The following is a 20,605-nucleotide window of genomic DNA, read 5'->3' as shown; positions in this document are numbered from 1 at the left end:
ATTCATTTCCATCTTTTCTAAGTATTGGGCCAAAACATTATGAGTTTGCCGCCGATACTCAGCTCCTCACAGCTGTTGCGACCGGCAGGAGTTCTTTCCATTTACTTCCTTCCACTCATCTTTGCTCATGTTTGAGTGTTCTCAGCGTATTCGTTTATTGATTTCATTCTTTCTCCAAAGCGACTTACAAATGTTAGCATGTGGCGAAATGATGACGTCTGGGTCAGCATGTTCATGGAAAATAAAAAGGGCTACAAGTGATGAAAGAGGAACAAATGAAGCCACAGTATACGGATGGACGGTAGTCATACACAGCGCACTTCTTGGTAGCTCGAGAGAGTCCGATTACGAATAAAGAAAAAAGTTTACTTCTGTTTCTATGTTTCAAAGTGAAACCAGATATTCTGGAAGGATGAAAGACAATGCCTGAATCCCAGTATGGGGGGCAGCGTCATGTGCAGAGTGCAATGATACGTCTTGAGACTTGAACCCGTAACCTCCTGGTCATGACGCCACACGCAACCTAATATTTTGACAAGAATTCATCACCTACATCTGAACAACTTCATATGACATTAAACATCATGCTGGCCAAGTTCACGCAATGTGAATGAATGTACTGCACTCTCCATTCTGGAAATTCTTTAAACAAAGCGCTTGTTGTTCACTGAAAAATGCATCTTAATAAACTGTAAGTAAGTGGGTGGCGCAGCAAGTAGCACTGCTGTCTCACAGCTCCTGTGTGGTGCGAGAGACTGTGGCTTTGGCCCCCACTCAGTCTGTGTGGAGTTTGCCTGTTCTCCCTGTGTGTGTGTGGGTTTCCTTGGGGTGCTCTGGTTTCCTCCCACAGTCCAAAGACATGCTTTTTCAGGTTCACACTCTCTCTGGATGAGTGACACAAAAAGAGTGTGTTCCACTGACGTATGGATGAGTGACCCGGTGGAAGCAGTGTATCTAGCAGTGTAAGTCACTGCGGTGAATAAGGTGTGTGGGCTGATAATGCTACATAGTATCCACTGTAAGTCGCTTTGGAGGGAAGCATCTGCTAAATAAATAAATGTAAATGTAAGTAAAGTTGTCCTCTAAGGAGCAAAATATGTGCACTCAATAGTCAGCAGAAGCTGAATAAACATAGCATTTCCTAGAAACAATGTACAACAGCATTCTACACAGCAATGTAAAACATTCGCAGGTGATTAACTGTCAGTACCCTCTGCATGTATGATGCATAATAGTGTCGTCTACAATAAAGTGAAACCTTTTGTTATGTTAAACGCTGTGGTTATGAAAAACAACTTCCTGCTCACCCCACATATCTTCCCTGACCAGACTTTGCCTTTTTTTTTTGCACACAAAGATGCTCTCCACCCTTGACAAAAGCACTGTTACTACAAACAAACAAAGAGTAGAGCAAACACTGCAGGATTCTAGCATCTATACATTACACCAGGCGTACTCCTTTAAAGAAGAAACAAAATTTGGATAAATGTACATTAAGTATTACCTTTTTTGTCCATTTGAAATCCTCCTAATACATACCATATATTCTGTAAATACGACTCCCTGCTGATTGTCACTATGGCAGTGGTAAAGAGGCTGGGCATAAAAATTGGCCTTTGACTTGCATGAATTCAGTTATGATGTAAATTGTGGCACGAAATAAGTAAAACTGACGCAGGCGAGAGATGTTAAAACATTTGCACCGAAGTAGACCGGTTCAGTTTGTGCGACTATACAGGTAGGCCAATATGGAAATTTGTGGTAAACAATTAACAGTGTGGTAAATGTATGCATGTCTCATAATTCATAGGTTACCAAACCGGGTTTTTTCCACCCATGCAGTAGGGAAACCGTTTCTGACGCTGTAAGAAAGCCTTCATAAGTATGTCTTTTTATGAATAGTGAAACCAAGACGTGTTAAACTAATGACCTTAGAAAATTCCAAGCATGAACCAGGAGGAATGTGTGAACACAAACACTTTAAAAAAATGTGACACACAGACAAAACTATATATTTTAAACACTGTAGTGTAGCGTATGAGGAAATGTACAAGTATCAAACATGCTGCTAAAAAAGGGAGCATAGACGCCAAATGGAGAAAATGTATTTAAATACAATTATCCCAGTCTAAAACGTTAAAAAAAAAAAAAAAAAGACTAACATAAGTTGTCTTGGTTCTCTGAAGAGAAATATTTAACAGAAACTTTTGCCCAAGTCTTGCTGTGAAACAAAAAGAAAAGAACACATTAAAAACTAGGATGTCAAAGAGCACTTGTATGTTTTTTGTCATTATTGACTGTACAACCCACTGAAAGTAAACACCTGCACAACTTACTGAGTGTAAATTTGCAGTAAAAATAGTCTGGAAATGCTGTATGATGACAAATTATTAGGGCTATGATTTTTTTTTTCTGAAGACTGTCTCACAGGGGGGGGGCGCGGTGGCGCAGTGGGTTGGACCACAGTCCTGCTCTCCGGTGGGTCTGGGGTTCGAGTCCCGCTTGGGGTGCCTTGCGACGGACTGGCGTCCCGTCCTGGGTGTGTCTCCTCCCCTTTCGGCCTTACGCCCTGTGTTACCGGGTTGGCTCCGGTTCCCCGTGACCCTATATGGGACAAGCGGTTCTGAAAATGTGTGTGTGTGTGTGTGTCTCACAGGGACTAAAAGCTGCTGTCCTACTGGGGTCTCTAGAGATAATGGGGAATCTCAGTCACCTGACTGATAATACAAATAGTCGTCATCTGCAACCCTCACAGCACCAATTAGCTGCTCTGCTGAGAGGAAGGAAACATGGAAAAATATTAGCGAAACAAATCAAATTGAAGTTTCTTCACTTTGGACCTTACACTCATTTAATCTCAGCTTTTTAAAATGTATTACATTTAGCAGATGCTTTTTTCCCCTAAAGTGACTGACAACAAACTCTAGTGTTATGAGCCCACACATCTTATTCACCGCGGTGACTTACACTGCTAGATACACTACTTACACTGGGTCACTCATCCATACATCAGTAGAACACACTTTCTCTGTGTCACTCACACACTACAGGGGAACCTGAATAGCATGTCTTTGGACTGTGGGAGGAAACCAGAGCACCCAGAGGAAACCCACAGGGAGAACATGCAAACTCCACACAGACTGAGTGGGGATCAAACCCACATCCTCTCACACCACCCAGGTGCTGCGAGAAAGCAGCACTACTCACTGTACCACTGTTGCCCATTGTTCAATGGACACCGTTGTCCTGGGCAACTTACAATGCAGAGTAACAAATTTACCAATCTCTACAGCAGGGTACTGCAGTATTCATGGTAAATACTTTGCACATGGTGTTAAATTAGGAGCGGGATTCAAATTGGACTTTCAGATCGCAGGACAAAGGCCCTAGACACTACGCCACCTGCTGCCCCATTAACCAACCCATTTTTTCGATATCAGCCTCCTCCTGCAGAAAATCATTATTGTGTATAGAATCTATGTGAAATTTTCTTATATATGCATTGGCTACAGGTGAAAAACAACCATATAGCAGAAGTGCATAAAAATATGCTACTGCTCTATGTCTATTATTCTTTTTCAGAAAACGCAGCACAGGACAGCGTGGAACCATTACTGTTAGTGGTCATCTGTGGTTAACTAGGTGCATTTAATTGACCTGCTTATTTTTTAATCCCCCTGGCTAGGTTGACTGTTCTGAATTAATGTTCTGGTATTGTGTGTGATGTGTTCAATAAAAAAAAAAAAAATTGACCTGCTTATTGTAGTAACATAATGCTATATTTGCCATCGAAGAAGGCTTTGTGACCTCTTGGAAATGAATGAAATGAGAGCGAGAAAAATGGAAAAGAAAAAAAAAGGTGCCTGCATGAGGTTTAGATGTGCTGCTGAATTTTTTTCTATTTTCCGCTGACATGGCCTTCAGTCTAACTTTGCGTAAATGTGACACTGCCACAGAGGTGGAGACTCGAATAACGGATATGAGATCTGGTTTTAGTCGCTCGCTCTTTTGCTTCTTCTCAGCTGTCGGCAGCCTTTGATAGCGGCAGCTCTTTTTTAGTTTTTCAGTTTCACCGAGGAGATGGTGGAATACAGCTGTCTGTATGTGGTGCACCTCTTCGCCGTCTCCACCACGAGTGCCATGCATGCCCCCGTTTCCCCAAAGTGAAAACTCAAAATTCAGTAGATGTTAACTGCTAACCCCTCATGACTACGTTATGCCCAATGGTGTTACTGTAGTAATTTCCTTAGATTGGTATGTTTGCTATCCAAACCGACGCAGCGATGGGAAAAGTGCAGCAGTAAAAAAAAATTGGAGATTACGCAACACTTCCTCATAAATATCAGAAACAGCAAATGTTGTAAAATGAGGAACTAATACTGCTCAGGCACTGCTAAAATGTATTAAAAAGCCCATTAAAAAGGGGGGAGGGGGGCATCAGACAGTAGGAGAAACTGAACTGACAATCGACAGTTACGGTTCCAAAGGATGGAGGGAGGCTCATCGCTGGGGAAGGTGCCTAGAAACATTCCGTTACTGTACTCACGTAATCATACAGAAACTCTGCCTTTCATGGTTTTGAAGTGCGGCGCATGGAAGACGAATATTTAACATATTTAAAGATATTACATTTATTCCACTGATAAACATAAGTAAAATCTATACTAAATACGGCCCCTACGACATGTGTTGCCCCTTATTTGTAACTTTTATCCCCACACGTATATTATTACATCCAATGAGGGATTTATTTCACATTTATTCATTTAGCTGATGCTTTTCTCCAAAGCAACTTAACATGGTGAGCTGCTTACAGTTATAAACTAAAAATTTATACAACCGGGTAATATACTGGAGCTATTTCGCCGTGTCGTGCACAAGGGCCTTTGCGGCTGGGATCAAGCCTGCAAGCTTGCATTTAAAGGCAGTAGCTCTGATCACTACACGAGAAGCTGTGACTTTCCAACTCAAAGACGTGTGAAAAAGGGGATATTATTTTATTTGATCTATTGTCTTGCGAGGTCACAGAAGTGATTTTTGAAGAAAGTACCGCACTGATAAACACAACAGGAGCTATAAGCCCCGCCCACTAAGTGAGAGAGCGGGACCCTTGCGCTAAACTCCCTTAAAGAACAATCAAGTGGAAAAAGAATCCTCCAAAGTACTGTACACTTGAATTGGTGGGGGCTACAGAACATATCTTTTACCGTAGTCATGTCTGTGTTCTCTGCAGCTAAAAGGTTTTTTTTTTATTTACAGTATTATAAACATTTGTGCAGTTGGAAAGTAATCAACTGGAGTAACAATAAGATGAAGGGTTGGGGGACAGGTGCCGAGCAGGCCTGCATGCTTTTCATTTCATTATGTCACCTTGGTCCACATCAATAGTTTTACATTGTTTCTCTCACAGGCCTGCGAGGTGTGAAAGAACATAGGTTTGAACCCCGGTCTGTGTGACGTTTGCATGTTCTTCCTGCATCTGTGTGGGTTTCTTCTGGGTGCTCTGGTTTCCTCCCACAGTCTGCTGTTCTGGTAGCTTTAAATTGTCCGTAGTGTGTGACTGTGTGTGTGTGTGTGCGCGCGTGTGCGTGTATGGAGGGACCTTACCATGGGAAGGTGTCCGGTCCAGGGAGTACCCCCCTCCCCCCCACCCCAACACACACTTGCACCCAATGATTCCTGGATAGGCTCCGGATCACCGCGACCCTACCCAGGACAAGCAGTTATTGAAATTGGATGGATGGATTTTTTCTGATGGGAAAGTTTCACCCGATAATATCGTGTTTCCGCGACACACAACTGTTCCTCACCGTATAAAAGATAAAATGAAAGAAATTTAAAAAAGAAAAAAAAAAAACTGAACTGGTGAAGATATGACTCATATCATGAGCCCAGATAGCAGAAAAACAACGGCATCATCATCATGGTTGTTAGACTTATTCTACGATATAACGACACAACACAAGTAGAAGTACTACTACTACTAGCGCTGCTGCGACCCCACAGCTCCAGCTGATTAAAAACTCGGCTGATGGCACTATGATCACACTATTAATACATACATACATAAATAAATAAATAAACACGGCTCGTGGACGCGTGAGCAAAGCGGCTGAGGATAAAAACACGACGCGTTCACACGGCGTTCACAGTCGCTCCTCCCACAGACATGGAAACTGGCTGTCTGTCTGTCGTTAGTTCTTCCTCCAAACACCGAGCACTAACTTAGTTCTCCACTTCTCTCCTCGGGCGTCACGCCGTGGCATGTAGTTCGGCATCACCGCACAGCTCAAGGTGCTGAAGGCCGCTGGAAAAGTTTTGACTTAAAAAAAAAAAAAAAAAAAAACAACAAAAAAGCGGCGTTTCTGGAAGCGGACATGTGGGCACGAGCCCCTCGGTCTCAGTGAGCGCGCGCGTTTCCCGCGAAGTCACTCAGTGTCCCGCATCATGAGGAGCTTCTCGCGCCCTCGGCGCGTCCGCGTGAACACGCTGCTCGTGCTGCCTTTACTTCTCAAGGTCAGTCTTTTTACGTGTTTTTATCTGTGTGTGTTTTTGTGATGTCCGTTTGTAAAAACGTGCTTTAAAAAAAAAAAACGCTTAAAGTGTTTTTAGAGCTGGATATGAATGAATCTGTGTGTCGCGTCGCCGCTGGTGCACCTGTTGCGGTGTGCATCGTACCTGTGTGTGTGTGTGTGTGTGTGTGTGTGTGTGTGTGTGTGAGAGAGAGACACTCCCGTGTTTTATTTATTTATTACTCGTCTCTCTTATTTACTTACTTTCTGTGTTCTTTCGACTTTTTTCTTTGTTTTGTCTCGGTTACATGGCATAAGGAAAATACGGCGGTGCGAGTTTTCCAGACCGACTTAGTAACGTTACTCTGAGGCAATATTAAGACATCGCTTTAAGTTTACCTACTTATGAAAATCGACTTTTTTGTTCCAGCAACACATTAGTAAAATCGAAAGGAATTTTAAACGGTGATGCATCATAAGTCTACAATGTAAATAAAACGTGAGGTCATTAACGCATTTAGCACTGAAAGTGGCTTTTTTTTTTGTGTTAGTGAATATAAATAAATCCCTCACACAGTGCTTGTCTCTGAAGCATAATAAATAATTAACCTGCGTTAATTTAGACTGGAAAGTGCACTGATATTCGCTTTACGTTGATATTTAACGCTGTCACAGTTAAACAGCTTAAACTTTCCCGATACTATTAAGTTTCGAAATCTAATTAAGCTTAAGGTTAACTCACCTGCAGCCTTTTTCATTCTTTTGCAGTCAGAATTAGAATTTGCTTTACCACATGTTATCAAAGGACTGAATCAAACAAAGGACTGAAAATGAATGGAAAGTCACTTTCCTTTGCATTTATTTACATGACTTGAGACAAGGACTCTTTGTTAAAGTCCACAGCCAATCTTTTTTATTGCTATTCATGTGGCTTTTACAGGATGTGCAGTTTTATCTGCCATCAGTATATATGTTTGAAATGATTATCTGCTTCGTGTGCTCTTTTGAATTATATTTTAAATGGCTTGCTGCAGACATGACATGAACTATATGACATACTCATAAACAGTGACATTCTCTTCTTGTCTGCTCTGTGTTGAATGGGAAAGAGTAGCGATGAGAGCAACGGTGCAGCTGTATGACTTACCTCATGAGAGCCCAATTTACAGTTAAATTTACATTTATTCATTTAGCAGATGCTTTTCTCCAAAGCAATGTACATCTTAATGAAAATACAATGTGTATGTTACATTAGGAGGAAAAGAGACATAGTTCCAGACGTGGCATTCTTAAGTACGGTTAGTTTGTTTCTTTCCACCATATGCACCAATGTTCATCACATGAGTAGCTGCATAAATCTTTCAGAGTATTGACGATTCCTGATCACCTTCCTAGTAATTTGTTTTTTTTTTTTTTTTTTTTTCGGAGGTACAAATAAACACTTACGTACATTACTGGAGTAGCTGTGAAAAGGCTTATCCGGGCATCATTTTAAAGTTATGGTGCATGAACATTTACACTTTACATAAACATAAGAGATCATTGGTGAAGTGAGTCTGGAAGAGGTGAGTTTTCAGGTCCTTTTTAAATGTGGACTGAGATTCAGCAGTTCTGAGTGAGAGGGGGAGGTTGTTCCACCACATCGGAGCCAGAACCGAGAACCTTCGTGCTTTACCTTTTCTGCATAGAACCACCAAGCGGGCAGATGTGGAAGAGCGTAGCAGTCTGTTTGCAGTGTACCAGATGATCAAGTTTTGTAGATAGCTGGGAGCAGTTCTATTGATGCATTTGTAGGCCATAACCAGGGTCTTAAATTTGATCCGAACAATTTACATTACAGTTACAGTGAGATAAAGTTATCTTATTTGTTGTACAATCCCACAGTTGTAGGAATCTTTCAGCTTAGGTGGCTTCGACCTGAAAAGATGGTGACCTATGGCATATATTGCAAAAGCGCAATGCACAGTCACCACATACTGTATGGAGAAGTCACTTAGAAATAATGGTTTTAAAGAGGTCAGTGTAATTCCTACAGCCTGAAGGTCCTAGGTTGGAATCCTGCTTCTGCTGATCTACCCTTGATCAAGGCACTTACCCTGTAGTGATAGAGTAAGAATACCTTGCCATATAAATGGGCAAATCATTTTATGATTCAAACTCACACATACATTGTCTGAACCGCTTGTCCCATATGGGGTCGCAGGGAGCCGGAGCCTAACCCAGCAACACAGGGTGAAAGGCTGGAGGGGGAGGGGACACACTTAGGACGGGATGCCAGTCCGTTGCAAGGCACCCCAAGCGGGACTCGAACCCCAGAACCCCCAGAGAGCAGGACCCAGGCCAACCCACTGCACCACCGCACCCCTATGATTCAATCTGAGCAAACCTAATATTATACAGAGTCTTGGGTGAAGGTAGCACTTGAATAAAACATGGGCGGCACAATAACACAAAGTGTAGCGCTGTTGCTTAAAATCGCCTGGGCTGTTTGGATATCGGCTTGACTCTGGCTCCTATTCTCCCTGTGCTTGCATGGTTTCCTCTCACAGTCCAAAGACATGCAGTTCACATTGGTTAGATGCTCAAAATTGCCTGTGTTGTGCAACTGTGTGTCTGGCAATCCTGTGATGGACTTGCATCATCCTGTACTAGGTACAATCCACCTCTTTACCTTGTGCCCGGTGATTTTAGCGTAGGGTCTGGACCGGGACAAGCAGTTAATGAGCGTAATGGAATAATATATAACGAAAATAATAATGTCTCAAAAACTGTGAAGCTTCCAGGTAGTACGTCCTCCATTGCACGAGGCCTTATGCAACACAGGCCATTGAAAAGTGCTGTCCTGTATTGTAATACAGATTAGAGAAGGAGGACTGAGGAAACTCGTAATTTTCCAGTTTTACATCTGCAGCAACTCAAAATTAAAACAAAGCTGTTGCATTTCTTATTATCTTTTATTAACTTGAAACAACAAAAAATACCTTAACATCACTGAACTTTAACTTTGTTTTACTTTAAAATTCACCTAGTCTATATGTTATGTTCTGTTTTATTTTGCTCTTTTTAACATAGAATATAATGCAAGAAAATGTCGGGAAAATGTATTTTAAAGTGCTTTGCCTTTAAAATGCTTAACACGTGTCCAATTTGCAACTGAAGATGCAACAAAACTGATAAGAATGGGATTGGTTCTCCGCGTAAGCATGTGCGACATTTGTCAGCATGTTAGCACTGCCAGTTTGCATTATTATAGATGCAACAAAACATGTAATAATAGACACAAACCTTAATTTATTTGGGTAGATTCTATAAATGTCTCATTCAGCCATCATCCATCCATCCATTTTCATGAATCGCTTGTCTCAGATATACAGTCATGTGAAAAAGTACAGTTCAATGGTTTTATGAATCAGGGCATAAATAAAAATCGTTTGATCCTCACTAGTTTCTAAAATTAGGCAAATCTAGCCTCAGATAACAGACAGAACATAACAGATTTCACTATGCCATTATTTATTCAACTAAAAATAAGGAAACATGCAGAAAACGTGGGAAAAATTAAGTACACCCTTACTGCTTCCGTAGGAATTAAGAAGGTCATTAGTAGCCATCTAATTGCTGCCGCTCATCAATCCGAGAAGGGTTATAAGGCCATGAAATCCAACATACTACAGTGAGAAAGATTATTTACAAATGGAGAACACTGAAGAAAGTTGTCAGTCTTCACAGGAGAGAGTCTCCCAGCAAATCCACCTCAACATCAGACCATGTAATGTCAGAGAAAATCCAAAGACCACAAGTGTTACATCTAAAGGTTTCTTCAGAGCTAGGGATCTAGTCTTTGTTCTTCAGAACTAGGGACCTGCCTCGGTTAACATGTAAAATGTTAAAGTTCATGACAGACTGAACAAAAATTGGCTTTCATGGGAGGGTAGCCAGCTGCCTCTCTCCAAAAAGAACATGGCAGCCTGGCCCATGGTTGTGAATTTGCATCTAAACAAACCACAAGATTTATGGAGCAATGACTTCTGGGCAGATGAAACCAAAGTGAAGATGTTCGGTCACTATGGATAACACCATATTTGGTGAAAAACCAAACCCAGCATTTCACCAAAACATCTCCTACCAATAGGGTGTGATATATAAAACCATAAAACTGAAAGAGGGTGTTCTTTCTTTTTCACATGACTAGCTGAGAAAAAATATGCTCTAAGTCTTTCACTTCTATATTTTTGGTAAACTTAGAACTACATTAAAATGAAAACTAATTAAAAATTTTTAAAAATAACAATTGAAAATTCAACAAACTGCTCTTCATGTGGAGATTGTTGCCCATAGACATGTGCAGTGTTCCTCTTGATTTTGTTATTAATCACTTGCTATAAGCCGATAGGCCTTGAAAACACTGCGCTGTGGAGGACATTCGCCATCGATAACCGGGTCGCTAAGGTCCGCTGTAAAAGCTGGTTGACTCAGTTCAGTCTCACACTGTTGGAGTGTCTTTTGCTGCCTACTAATGGTGGTTTCCTGAAATACAGGTGACGTTCACACTAAACATTTTTGAAAGTAGACAAGTGAAGAAAAAGCAGTTAAAAATATATAAGTAAACTGAAAATGTTTGTATCTTTCAGAGTTTATAACTGAAACCTTTGTAACAAAAAGACCCAGTGTACTGATTTATCCACAGTGCAAGGCATTGGTGTAAAAGTCTTTTTGGTTATGCATCTTTTATTTTAAAGTGTTGTCTTATGTGTTTTGGTCAGTGTTCTCTTTGTTAGAATGTCAAAGTAAACTCACACGCACAAAAAACATTTTAAAATAATAGAATCCAGAGGAATTCAAAACTCATGTGAAAACAGAGAATAGGGTATTATGTCAATGCACCCTGTTTTGAAATAAGATTCATCCTCATTTTGGGTGAAAAGAAGGTAGACAGTTTATATTTGTGCATTTGTCTTTGTTCGTTTTTTTGCCTTATGTGTCTTAAAACGTCTTCAAAAGCCGCGTCATGGAAATATAGGAGATATTTTTGTCTATATGGATGGTGACTCTGAAGGGATGAAATGGCACACTGTCTGATGTCCTTCTGTATATCGTAATGGTATTACAGTTCATTGGACTGACCTAGCCTCTTGTCTTATGTAGGAAAAATATTCTTTTTGTATATGCTAAACATGCCCCGTCATAATGGAACCAGACATGTCGTTGGTCATTGCTACTGTGTCATCTGTCAGTCTAAATAAGCACCACGGTATTTGTGCTTTATGACTGTACCCTTCCTCCCTCTGCTGCTCCTCAGTACAGACCACTTTTTTTCTCTTCTGAGCTGTTGTAACGTTCAAAACTTTAGTAATTTGTGAAAATTGTGTCAAAAAATATTCTGATAGCTGCACCGTTTTTGAAGTCACAGACATTTCCTGTTGCTGCAAAATTGACTCATAATAATTGCATTAATAGGTGATCTTGTATGTTTTGTGAAGTTGTTTCCGCTTGTGGCAGGTGGTGGGGTGGTGTATGTGAGTAATGAAAGTGGGTTGGGGCTGTGGAAAGCTACGCTTGCTACAGTCTTTCCATTTTAATGTAGTATAAAGTAAAATGGACTCGTACTTTTGCCGATCTTGAAACTTTCAGTAGTTGCACAGCTGACTTCTTCATCCACTGCACCTTGCAGCAACAAGGTAAAGTACCATGTTTAAGGGTCCAATAGTAGGTGTCTTTCTGGATCCTGGTCCAGCAGCTATTAGACTACAAGCCTGTGTCCTTCACTGCTATACCTATTGCTGTCTTGTTTGTGCAGTACTTGCCAGTGGAGCTAATTCTTCAATGGCACAAGTCAAGCTGCGTAGCAGTACACCGTTTTGCATAAATGTCCTGAGAAATCAGAGTCCAGGACATGTAGGAAAGGGAAATCAGAGTCATTAATGAGGGGAAAGTGGTGACGTACATATCCAGCCACTGCAGGGAACTTGGAACAACGAAGGGGCCTTTTTTCCTTATTCTGTTTAGCATATTCAGGCTCCTGCTGCGGTTTGCCTTTTGTTGTCTGTGCCCTTTCTGCCACAGGTCATATTAGGGCTGCAGTTCTACAAGAATTGGGTAGGTGGAATGTAATCTCCAGCATGCATATGAAATGCCTAACGCATTTACAGTAGTAGTGATGATGAAAAGATGCTCACACTCATTGTGGAATGCAGTTTACAGCAATGGCTTTCTTTTAAGAGTCCTTAAATGTTTTTTTGCTTTTTTCATGGTTGCAAGATAGTTTCAATGACTTTTTGTTCTCTTTGACATTATCATCTACATAGTGTGGCAGTCATATATTCTTTCCCCACAGAAAGTAACAGAGCATTGGACGGTTGTTAACTTGAAACCAGCGATGGATACTGAGAGATACGGTTGATATTAACACCACTTTGTGTGAAAGTCTTTGAAGACTGAGCTTTCATACTGTTGGCCTTGATAACATTTTTTATCGTTTTAATAGACAATACATGTAACAAGGGTTGTGACAACTTGTCAGATATTGGGGTTCCAAAAATTAGCAATAGTACTCAAAAGTTATAGTCAAATATTGGGGATGACACAATAGGATAGTCTGAACAGATGTGGGGACACCGCCTCAACTGTTATACCTATGTATTGCAGTTTGCACTGCCTGACAACATTTAGTATTTACTTGATTAAGAAAGCATCAATTGTGCATACACAATTGAAATGTCACCTTTCGTAATCCTTGAAATCTCTGATGTCAACTTCTGGCCACTCTGTTGTACACACACACACACACATTGTCAGAAACTGCTTATCCCAGGTGGGGCTGCAGCGAACCGGAGCCTGACCTGGCAACACAGGGCGCTGGGCTGGAGGGGAAGGGGACACACCCAGGACGGGACGCCAGTCTGCCGCAAGGCACCCCAACCGGGACTGAAACCCCAGACCCCCCAGAGAGCAGGCACAGGCCAAATCCACTGCACCACCGCACCCCAATATCAAACAAAATAGTACACTGATATTAATATTTCCACATTCTTGTGTGCTTGTCTACAATTCAGTGGCTGTGTGGCCAGTCATATAACAGCATCTTTTCTAAACCACAAAATATACAATGGTTGTGATTCATTTGCATTGCACAGTTGTAAAGCATTATTTATCATGTGAATCATGACTTTGCTGTCAGTGGCGGAAAAACAAGTCACCTCAATTCGCAAGTACGTGATGTTATGAAATGTTTCCTTTGTGTTGTGAATGGATAAAAGACAGCTTATACTGATTGCTGGCATGATGAAACGGGCCAAACATATTACTTATGCCACAATTCTTGTGGATTTTGCATAGTGTCTCAGTGTGGTGGAAATTTTAATGTGCATTTCCAGCGCTCATTAAATTAACTATCCGTCAACTATCAGTTCATCAGGAGCTTCTAAGTGCATATTTCTTGAAGAACCGGAGATGATGGTTCAACACATGCAGCTATTCTTTTTTGTATATGCAGTCGAGCAGGAAAGGTCAGGTGAAATGATTCTTTTTTTTTTTTTGTCATATACGATTTGCAAAAAGTTATGGTAGCGTGTCAAAGGCTGTTATCGTTTTTTTTTTTTTTTTTAACAGTATAGTTCCGTGTACAGCTCTCTGATGATACCATCAGTGTTGTTTAAATGGAAACAGTTACAGTGTTCCACATCAGCAGTGGAATGCTCCTTTTCAGCAGGGACAGGACACAGCCAAAGTAGTGATTTGGTGTTTTGAAACAACTGTTGGGTCGTAAACTGGAATCATTGTGGTTAAGTTATGTGAAGAGGACAAACAAACGAAGTTTTGGCAGTCCACCGTACAATAAGGAAATGTTCAGCTGGAGAGGATCTCTCACAGTTCACCGTTTACTGAAGTGTACTTTCCACACTCCAGTGGTTTCTCTCTTTCTTTGCTGTGGTTACATACCCAGCAAGCACTGCTTGAAATTTTAATTAATTCAGACTTAGAAGAACCAGTTTCAAGCATTTCCCCATGTTTCAGGTGGTATTAATATATTGATTTTGCAATTGATTGGGTGTAAAGGACAGCATGCAGTAGTTACATGGTTGATCTGAAGGTCTGCGGTTCCCATTGCACTACATTTATTCATTTTTAGACACTTTTCTCCAAATTTGTAAACAGTGACTGTTGTTTAGCTGACACTTTTGTTCAGGGCCGTTAAGAATCCTAGATACACTGCAGTAATCTCCCGAAAGTCATTCACCCATTTAGACAGCAGAGCAACAAGGCCATACCTGTTTGTCTGCCAGGCCCCAGTCCTGTGCAGGAGCCCGAAATCAGAGCCCTGTGCTCTTTATCAGGTGAGCGAAATAGACTCAAGCTGATGCAAGCTACCGTTATTGCCTGCATGCAAATTCACTCAGTGCTTTCGGCTGCTTGGCTGACTGGCTTTTATTCTTTTCTTTAATTTTTTTTTGCATACCCTCCGCAACCGCAGAGACTGAAACCCAAGCAGGAAGTGGAGGAGTGGCCACTTGTACAATTATAGCCGATACACATCAGTGCTTGGCCCGGGGCCCAGCTGGCCTGAACGAGACAAAGCGAATGGCCCGGCTGCTAAATATCACCCCCTGATTTCCATAGTTCCGTACCAGATGACTGATACAGTGGATGGGTTGAGCAGGACAGGTGTTCTGAGGAGGCCCCTCCCCAGAGTGAAGTCTTCTGGGAAGGGGCAGTCCAAAGTAGTCATCTGTGACCAACAACATCATTATGGCATTGCAGTGCTAGTACTGTCTACTGACAATTATTCCGTGTAAATATCTTTTTTACCATTTGGTGGTGTGTGTTTACCTCCATGGCACTGATATTACCATCTGTGTACTGTAATACTTCAAAAGTATGAAGCAAAAGAAAGATGTCATTTTGGGTAAACTTTTCTGGTTATCTTACTTTCAAACCAGAGAGCTAAACTTGATCATGACCTTGTTGGTCATTAAACAGGGTGTGTTCATTCCTTTTGTACCGAAGTGACCTTGAACATTTAAAGGTTCAACCAGTTTCTTGAAGGAGCAGATGGCAGAAATGAAAAGCATCTGAAGGGAAAGACGGAGTCTGTAATCTTTGAAATGCACTTCCTTCTGGAAGGTTATTAGAGGAAGTGGCTATTCAGGCTCTCCATGCATCCCTTCCTGCTATAGCGTGCCAGACCTGGGTTTGGGATCTGCTGCTTTCTCCGATAAGCACTCAAGCTCAACCCTGCATCCTCCGCCCTGCCGTCATTCCTTATACTATATCCAACCAAAACCTCCACACCCATGGGCAACAAACCATCAAAGCTTGATGGTTCTTATAAATGTCAGAACTCTATGTTTGTTTGCCATGTTCAACACATGTATGTCATGTTCAACGCAAAGCCAAATGTGTTGATGTCACAGCAAAAGAAGTCATTAACTATCATTTAATCAATATAAGAGTTTTTGGAAGTATGGCATACATCGCTTGTAAATTCCCTACAACATTTTTGTTTCAGAACATTTTCCACAGATTGATGGATAGTAATTCTTGAAGGCTAGTGAAAGTGGACTTTGTCATCGCTTTCTGAGCTGCATCATTTGAAGGCAATGCATTGTGTGCATTGTTCAAAGCTGAAATCATACTGCATGCCCCCTTATTAGTATCCATGTATGATGCTGTTTTGAATTTCCTTCATTTTTAGTATAACAGAACAAGAAAAAAATGGGTTTACAATGTGTGGTAACGATTGCCTTTACTGATTATAAGTCTACAATGGCTGTTTTTGAAAAAAAATATGAGCACAATACTGTTAAAATATTAATCAGTTAGTTTTGTATTTTTTTTCCAGATCCTACACGTGCAATCAAACTGTGAGTGATCGTTTTTCATTATCTTACTTTGTGTTTTAAATTTTTCAATTTTGATTTTAACTCTCTAAGCCATAGTGTCACATTCAGAGGTTAAAACTGACACTTTCATTTTATTATTTTAGGTTCAGATTGTGGATTTAAAGCAGAAACAACAAATACTACTGAAATTACAATTGCTGTTGCCCCTTTTTGCACACTTACCAACTTCAATAACTTCCAACAAATAAATTCTACCATCACTGTGTCCGGTCTGATACCTGGTACCATATACACCTTTAACCTGACCTGTAATCCTGGGAATTGCTGTGTTCCTCTTGCAACAAGTAAGTATCCTTTTCGACATACAAATATTCTACTGCTCAGTGTGTAACTGGATATACAATTCTGTCACCCTATAAGCAGCAAGCACAAATAATTAAATTAATTATTTTAATTAGTTTTTTAATTAATAAATAATTAAATTAATTAAATCAATTGTATAGATAATTATGAAAACTAAAATTTCTCACAAGCAAAGAAACATTAGCTGTTTTTATGTCATGAACTGGCCAGTGGTCTTAATTCATTATGACCTAATAGACATGTATTTTTTAATTTGTCAATTTGAATTAGTTTCAGTTTTAAAGTAGCTTGAAGTTCATTAAAAAATAATAAAACTATTACACAGAGATAAACTGATGCCTTTTTACAGTGCCTCATACTCTGTCCTTACAAGATAGGCTCCAAACTGCTGTAACCCTACACTGGACAGGCAGTTATTGATGATGGATTAATCAAAGTGTTGTAGAGAATTTATTGCAGCTTTATCTGAGGTTTTTGCAAAACCTAATTGTAAATATTGTATTATTTATTGTGACTTAGTGAAATAGTGACTTTGAAGTTACAAAAAAATCGAGATACGAAAAGACTTTCACTTGCAATTGCCTTTGAAACTGTGGAGCCAGTGTAATTTTAGAAGCATAGTGTCTGTTAATTCTTGAAGGTAACTTTAATATTTAACTTGTAAAAACTCAATTTCAAAATCAGATGAGTGAAACAAATCAGTTCTAAAGAAAACTTAACCTGAAACAGATGATCAGCCCAGCTCAAATCTGTCCGCTCCCAATGGTCCTCGAATGGTTCTGCTCAAATTCTTCCTCATGTCCATGCAGCTCCTGATGTCATCAGAAGCCTCTATGTTGCTGAAGTCACAACATCATCTGTGTTCCTGAACTGGAGTGACAGCCAGGGTTACCATTCCTTTTACAAAGTGCAGTGGAATAACAACAACGAAGTAAAATCTGTCAGTAAAACATCAGCACCGGTTAACATCAGCAATCTGACTACAGCGACTGCATACACGTTTACAGTTACTGCAGTGGCTGCAGACAACATAACAGAAGGAGCAGCTGTTAGCATAACCCAGTTTACGAGTAAGTCTTCATACTGACATCCATACACTTTTAATGTTAAACTTGGAGTTGAGAGCCTCTCTGAGAAATACTTTCATTGCACAGGTAGGTCATATTTGTGGTATTTGTTATCTGGATCTTTTTTGAGAAGATTTTTTGGGTGAAGTTTTATATGAGCCTAAATCAAAATCAGTTTTAAGTATGATAATGTTACCCAGCGAAGGTGTGAAATGATGTTCATGTGTTCACACTGAAGGTCTTTGATTTCTCTTTCCCGTGGTAACAGGGCCCGATGTCATCACTAAACTTTCCACAAGTGACATCGGTACATCCTCTGTGTCCCTGACCTGGAGTCCACCTCTGGGGAATATCCCCTTCTATAGAGTAAAGTGCAACTATAACAATGTTTTCCAGAATCAAACCACAAATTTCTCTTCCATTACCATTGTGAATCTACTTCCTGGTATTCAGTACACCTTCAGCGTAATTGCTGTGACTGGAGATAATAAAACTGAAGGTGCCCCTATTAGTCTGTCCCAGTTTACAAGTGAGTATTTTTTTTCTCTTAAAAATGTATGTCTATTGTGCCCCATCATATTTTTTTGCAGTTTTTAAATTTTCAGATAGAATTGTAGCATAAAAATAGGGTTCACTCATAAGCAAAACTATACATTATAATTTTGCAATGTATATCATTTCAAACAGTTTTGAATGGTAAACACATACTCCTTTAATGGAACAACAGTTAAAGTTCATAGTGAAATCCAGTTTTATTTTCCTACGGAATATAAAATATAGGAGATGGAAGATAGAATATATAGTGTTAATTTCTTTCCTTTTACCCCCCTCTCACACGCACAGGGCCTGATGTTATCACAAACTTCTCTGTTTCTCAAATCACCACATCATCCCTCTCTCTGACCTGGAGTGCTCCTCAGGGAAATATTTCCTTCTACATAGTGCAGTGGATTTATAATAATAACACGAACAATCAAACTGTAAATTCAGCTTACATTTACATACCGAGTTTACTTCCTGGTGTTCAGTACACCTTCAGCGTTATTGCTGTGGCCGGAGATAATAAAACCAGAGGTGCCCCTGTTAGTCTGTCCCAGTTTACAAGTGAGTACTTTTTTTTCCCTCTTAAAATGTGTATCTCTTGTGCACCATCATATTTTTTTGCAGTTTTTAAATTTACTTATTGGTATTACTCCAAACAAATTTTCAGATGGAATTGTAGCATAAAAATAGGGTTCACTCATAAGCAAAACTATACATTATAATTCTGCAATGTATATCATTTCAAACAGTTTTGAATGGTAAAACACATATTCCTTTGATGGAACAACGGTTGGAGTTCACAGTGAATCCCAGTTTTATTTTCCTACGGAATATAAAATATAGGAGATGGAAAATAGAATATATAGTGTTAATTTCTCTCCTTTTACCCCCCCTCTCACACGCACAGGGCCTGATGTCATCACAAACTTCTCTGTTTCTCAAATCACCACATCATCCCTCTCTCTGACCTGGAGTGCTCCTCAGGGAAATATTTCCTTCTACATAGTGCAGTGGATTTATAATAATAACACCAACAATCAAACTGTAAATTCATCTTACATTTACATACCGAGTTTACTTCCTGGTGTTCAGTACACCTTCAGCGTTATTGCTGTGGCTGGAGATAATAAAACCAGAGGTGCCCCTGTTAGTCTGTCCCAGTTTACAAGTGAGTATTTATTTTTCTCTTAAAATGTGTATCTCTTGTGCACCATCATATTTTTTTGCAGTTTTTAAATTTACTTATTGGTATTACTCCAAACAAATTTTCAGATGGAATTGTGGCATAAAAATAGGGTTCACTCATAAGCAAAACTATACATTATAATTTTGCAAATGTATATCATTTCAAACAGTTTTGAATGGTAAAACACATATTCCTTTGATGGAACAATGGTTGGAGTTCACAATGAATCCCATTTTTATTTTCCTATAGAGTAAGAACTAAACTAACACTTCTTTTATGTAATTTCCTCTATAATACTTTCCTAATTTGTTTTGGAATTTGCTTTATGTAGGCTTAACTTATTTATTTTATTTTTTCCTTTGACTGTAAGGCACATTCACTGACCTCTGTGTATGATACATTTGCTATATGAATAAACATGAAACTTGAAATTTAAAGAAAGATGTAGAAATGAAGTCCAGGTGTTAATTACATACCGTAACCCCCCTCTCACACGCACAGGTCCTGAGGTCATCACAAACCTGTCTGTTTCGCAAATCACGAAAGCATCCTTCACTCTGACCTGGAGTATTCCTCAGGGAGATATTTCCTTCGATAGAGTAGTGTAGCTGCTCAAACTCAGTATTTGTTCTGCATTGTTGTGGTTGCAGCAGATAACTCAACTGAAGCAGCCCTTTCAAAATAAGTTGATTTTAAATAATTTTTAAAAGAAGTTATTCAGAAATGGGTCTTGCTATTGACTTCCATTTATCAAGTGTTTAAAATACAATATTCAAATCATAGGCCTTTTCTGTGTTCCTCAACAGTTCAATGATATTTGATAACTAGGGTGACACTAATTTACCATTGTTTTCTCAGTATCAAGTGATTCCACCTCTGTAATGCGTACAACAGTAGATCTGTTTCCATTACACAGTGTGTAATCATACACACAATCATGTATAAATGCGCGTGGCTATTCGATAAAGTTCATCAATTAACAATGTAAATTCTTTCTTTTTAATTTCCACTTTAAGTTTTATCTTCGTACAAGCGAGCAAAAAAAAAAAAAAAGATATTTGGACTTATTTCTTGGTTTTTTTGGAAATCCAAATG

General features: G+C 39.7%; 1 protein-coding gene across 3 annotated transcripts in view; it reads left to right on the top strand.

Moving 5' to 3' along the window:
* The first annotated feature begins 6,128 nt into the window (after nucleotides 1–6,128).
* LOC108934694 (receptor-type tyrosine-protein phosphatase eta-like) overlaps nucleotides 6,129–20,605 on the top strand; it is a 30,546-nt gene continuing 16,069 nt past the window's right edge. Inside the window, exons 1-7 of one of the 3 annotated variants that reach the window (XM_018752735.2) lie at nucleotides 6,129–6,516; nucleotides 16,351–16,372; nucleotides 16,495–16,695; nucleotides 17,524–17,784; nucleotides 18,050–18,310; nucleotides 18,625–18,885; nucleotides 19,232–19,492. In XM_018752735.2, the coding sequence (XP_018608251.2) occupies nucleotides 6,448–6,516; nucleotides 16,351–16,372; nucleotides 16,495–16,695; nucleotides 17,524–17,784; nucleotides 18,050–18,310; nucleotides 18,625–18,885; nucleotides 19,232–19,492 (1,336 nt within the window). In that variant the 5' untranslated portion in view covers nucleotides 6,129–6,447. The remainder of the gene's footprint in view (nucleotides 6,517–16,350; nucleotides 16,373–16,494; nucleotides 16,696–17,523; nucleotides 17,785–18,049; nucleotides 18,311–18,624; nucleotides 18,886–19,231; nucleotides 19,493–20,605) is intronic. The other 2 variants (XM_018752733.2, XM_018752734.2) reach the window with 2 other exon arrangements.

Source organism: Scleropages formosus, chromosome 11 (genome assembly GCF_900964775.1).
Source record: "Scleropages formosus chromosome 11, fSclFor1.1, whole genome shotgun sequence".
NCBI lineage: Eukaryota > Metazoa > Chordata > Actinopteri > Osteoglossiformes > Osteoglossidae > Scleropages > Scleropages formosus.
The sequence above is the reverse complement of the archived record's forward strand: the minus strand, read 5'-3'. Positions and strand labels throughout refer to the sequence as shown.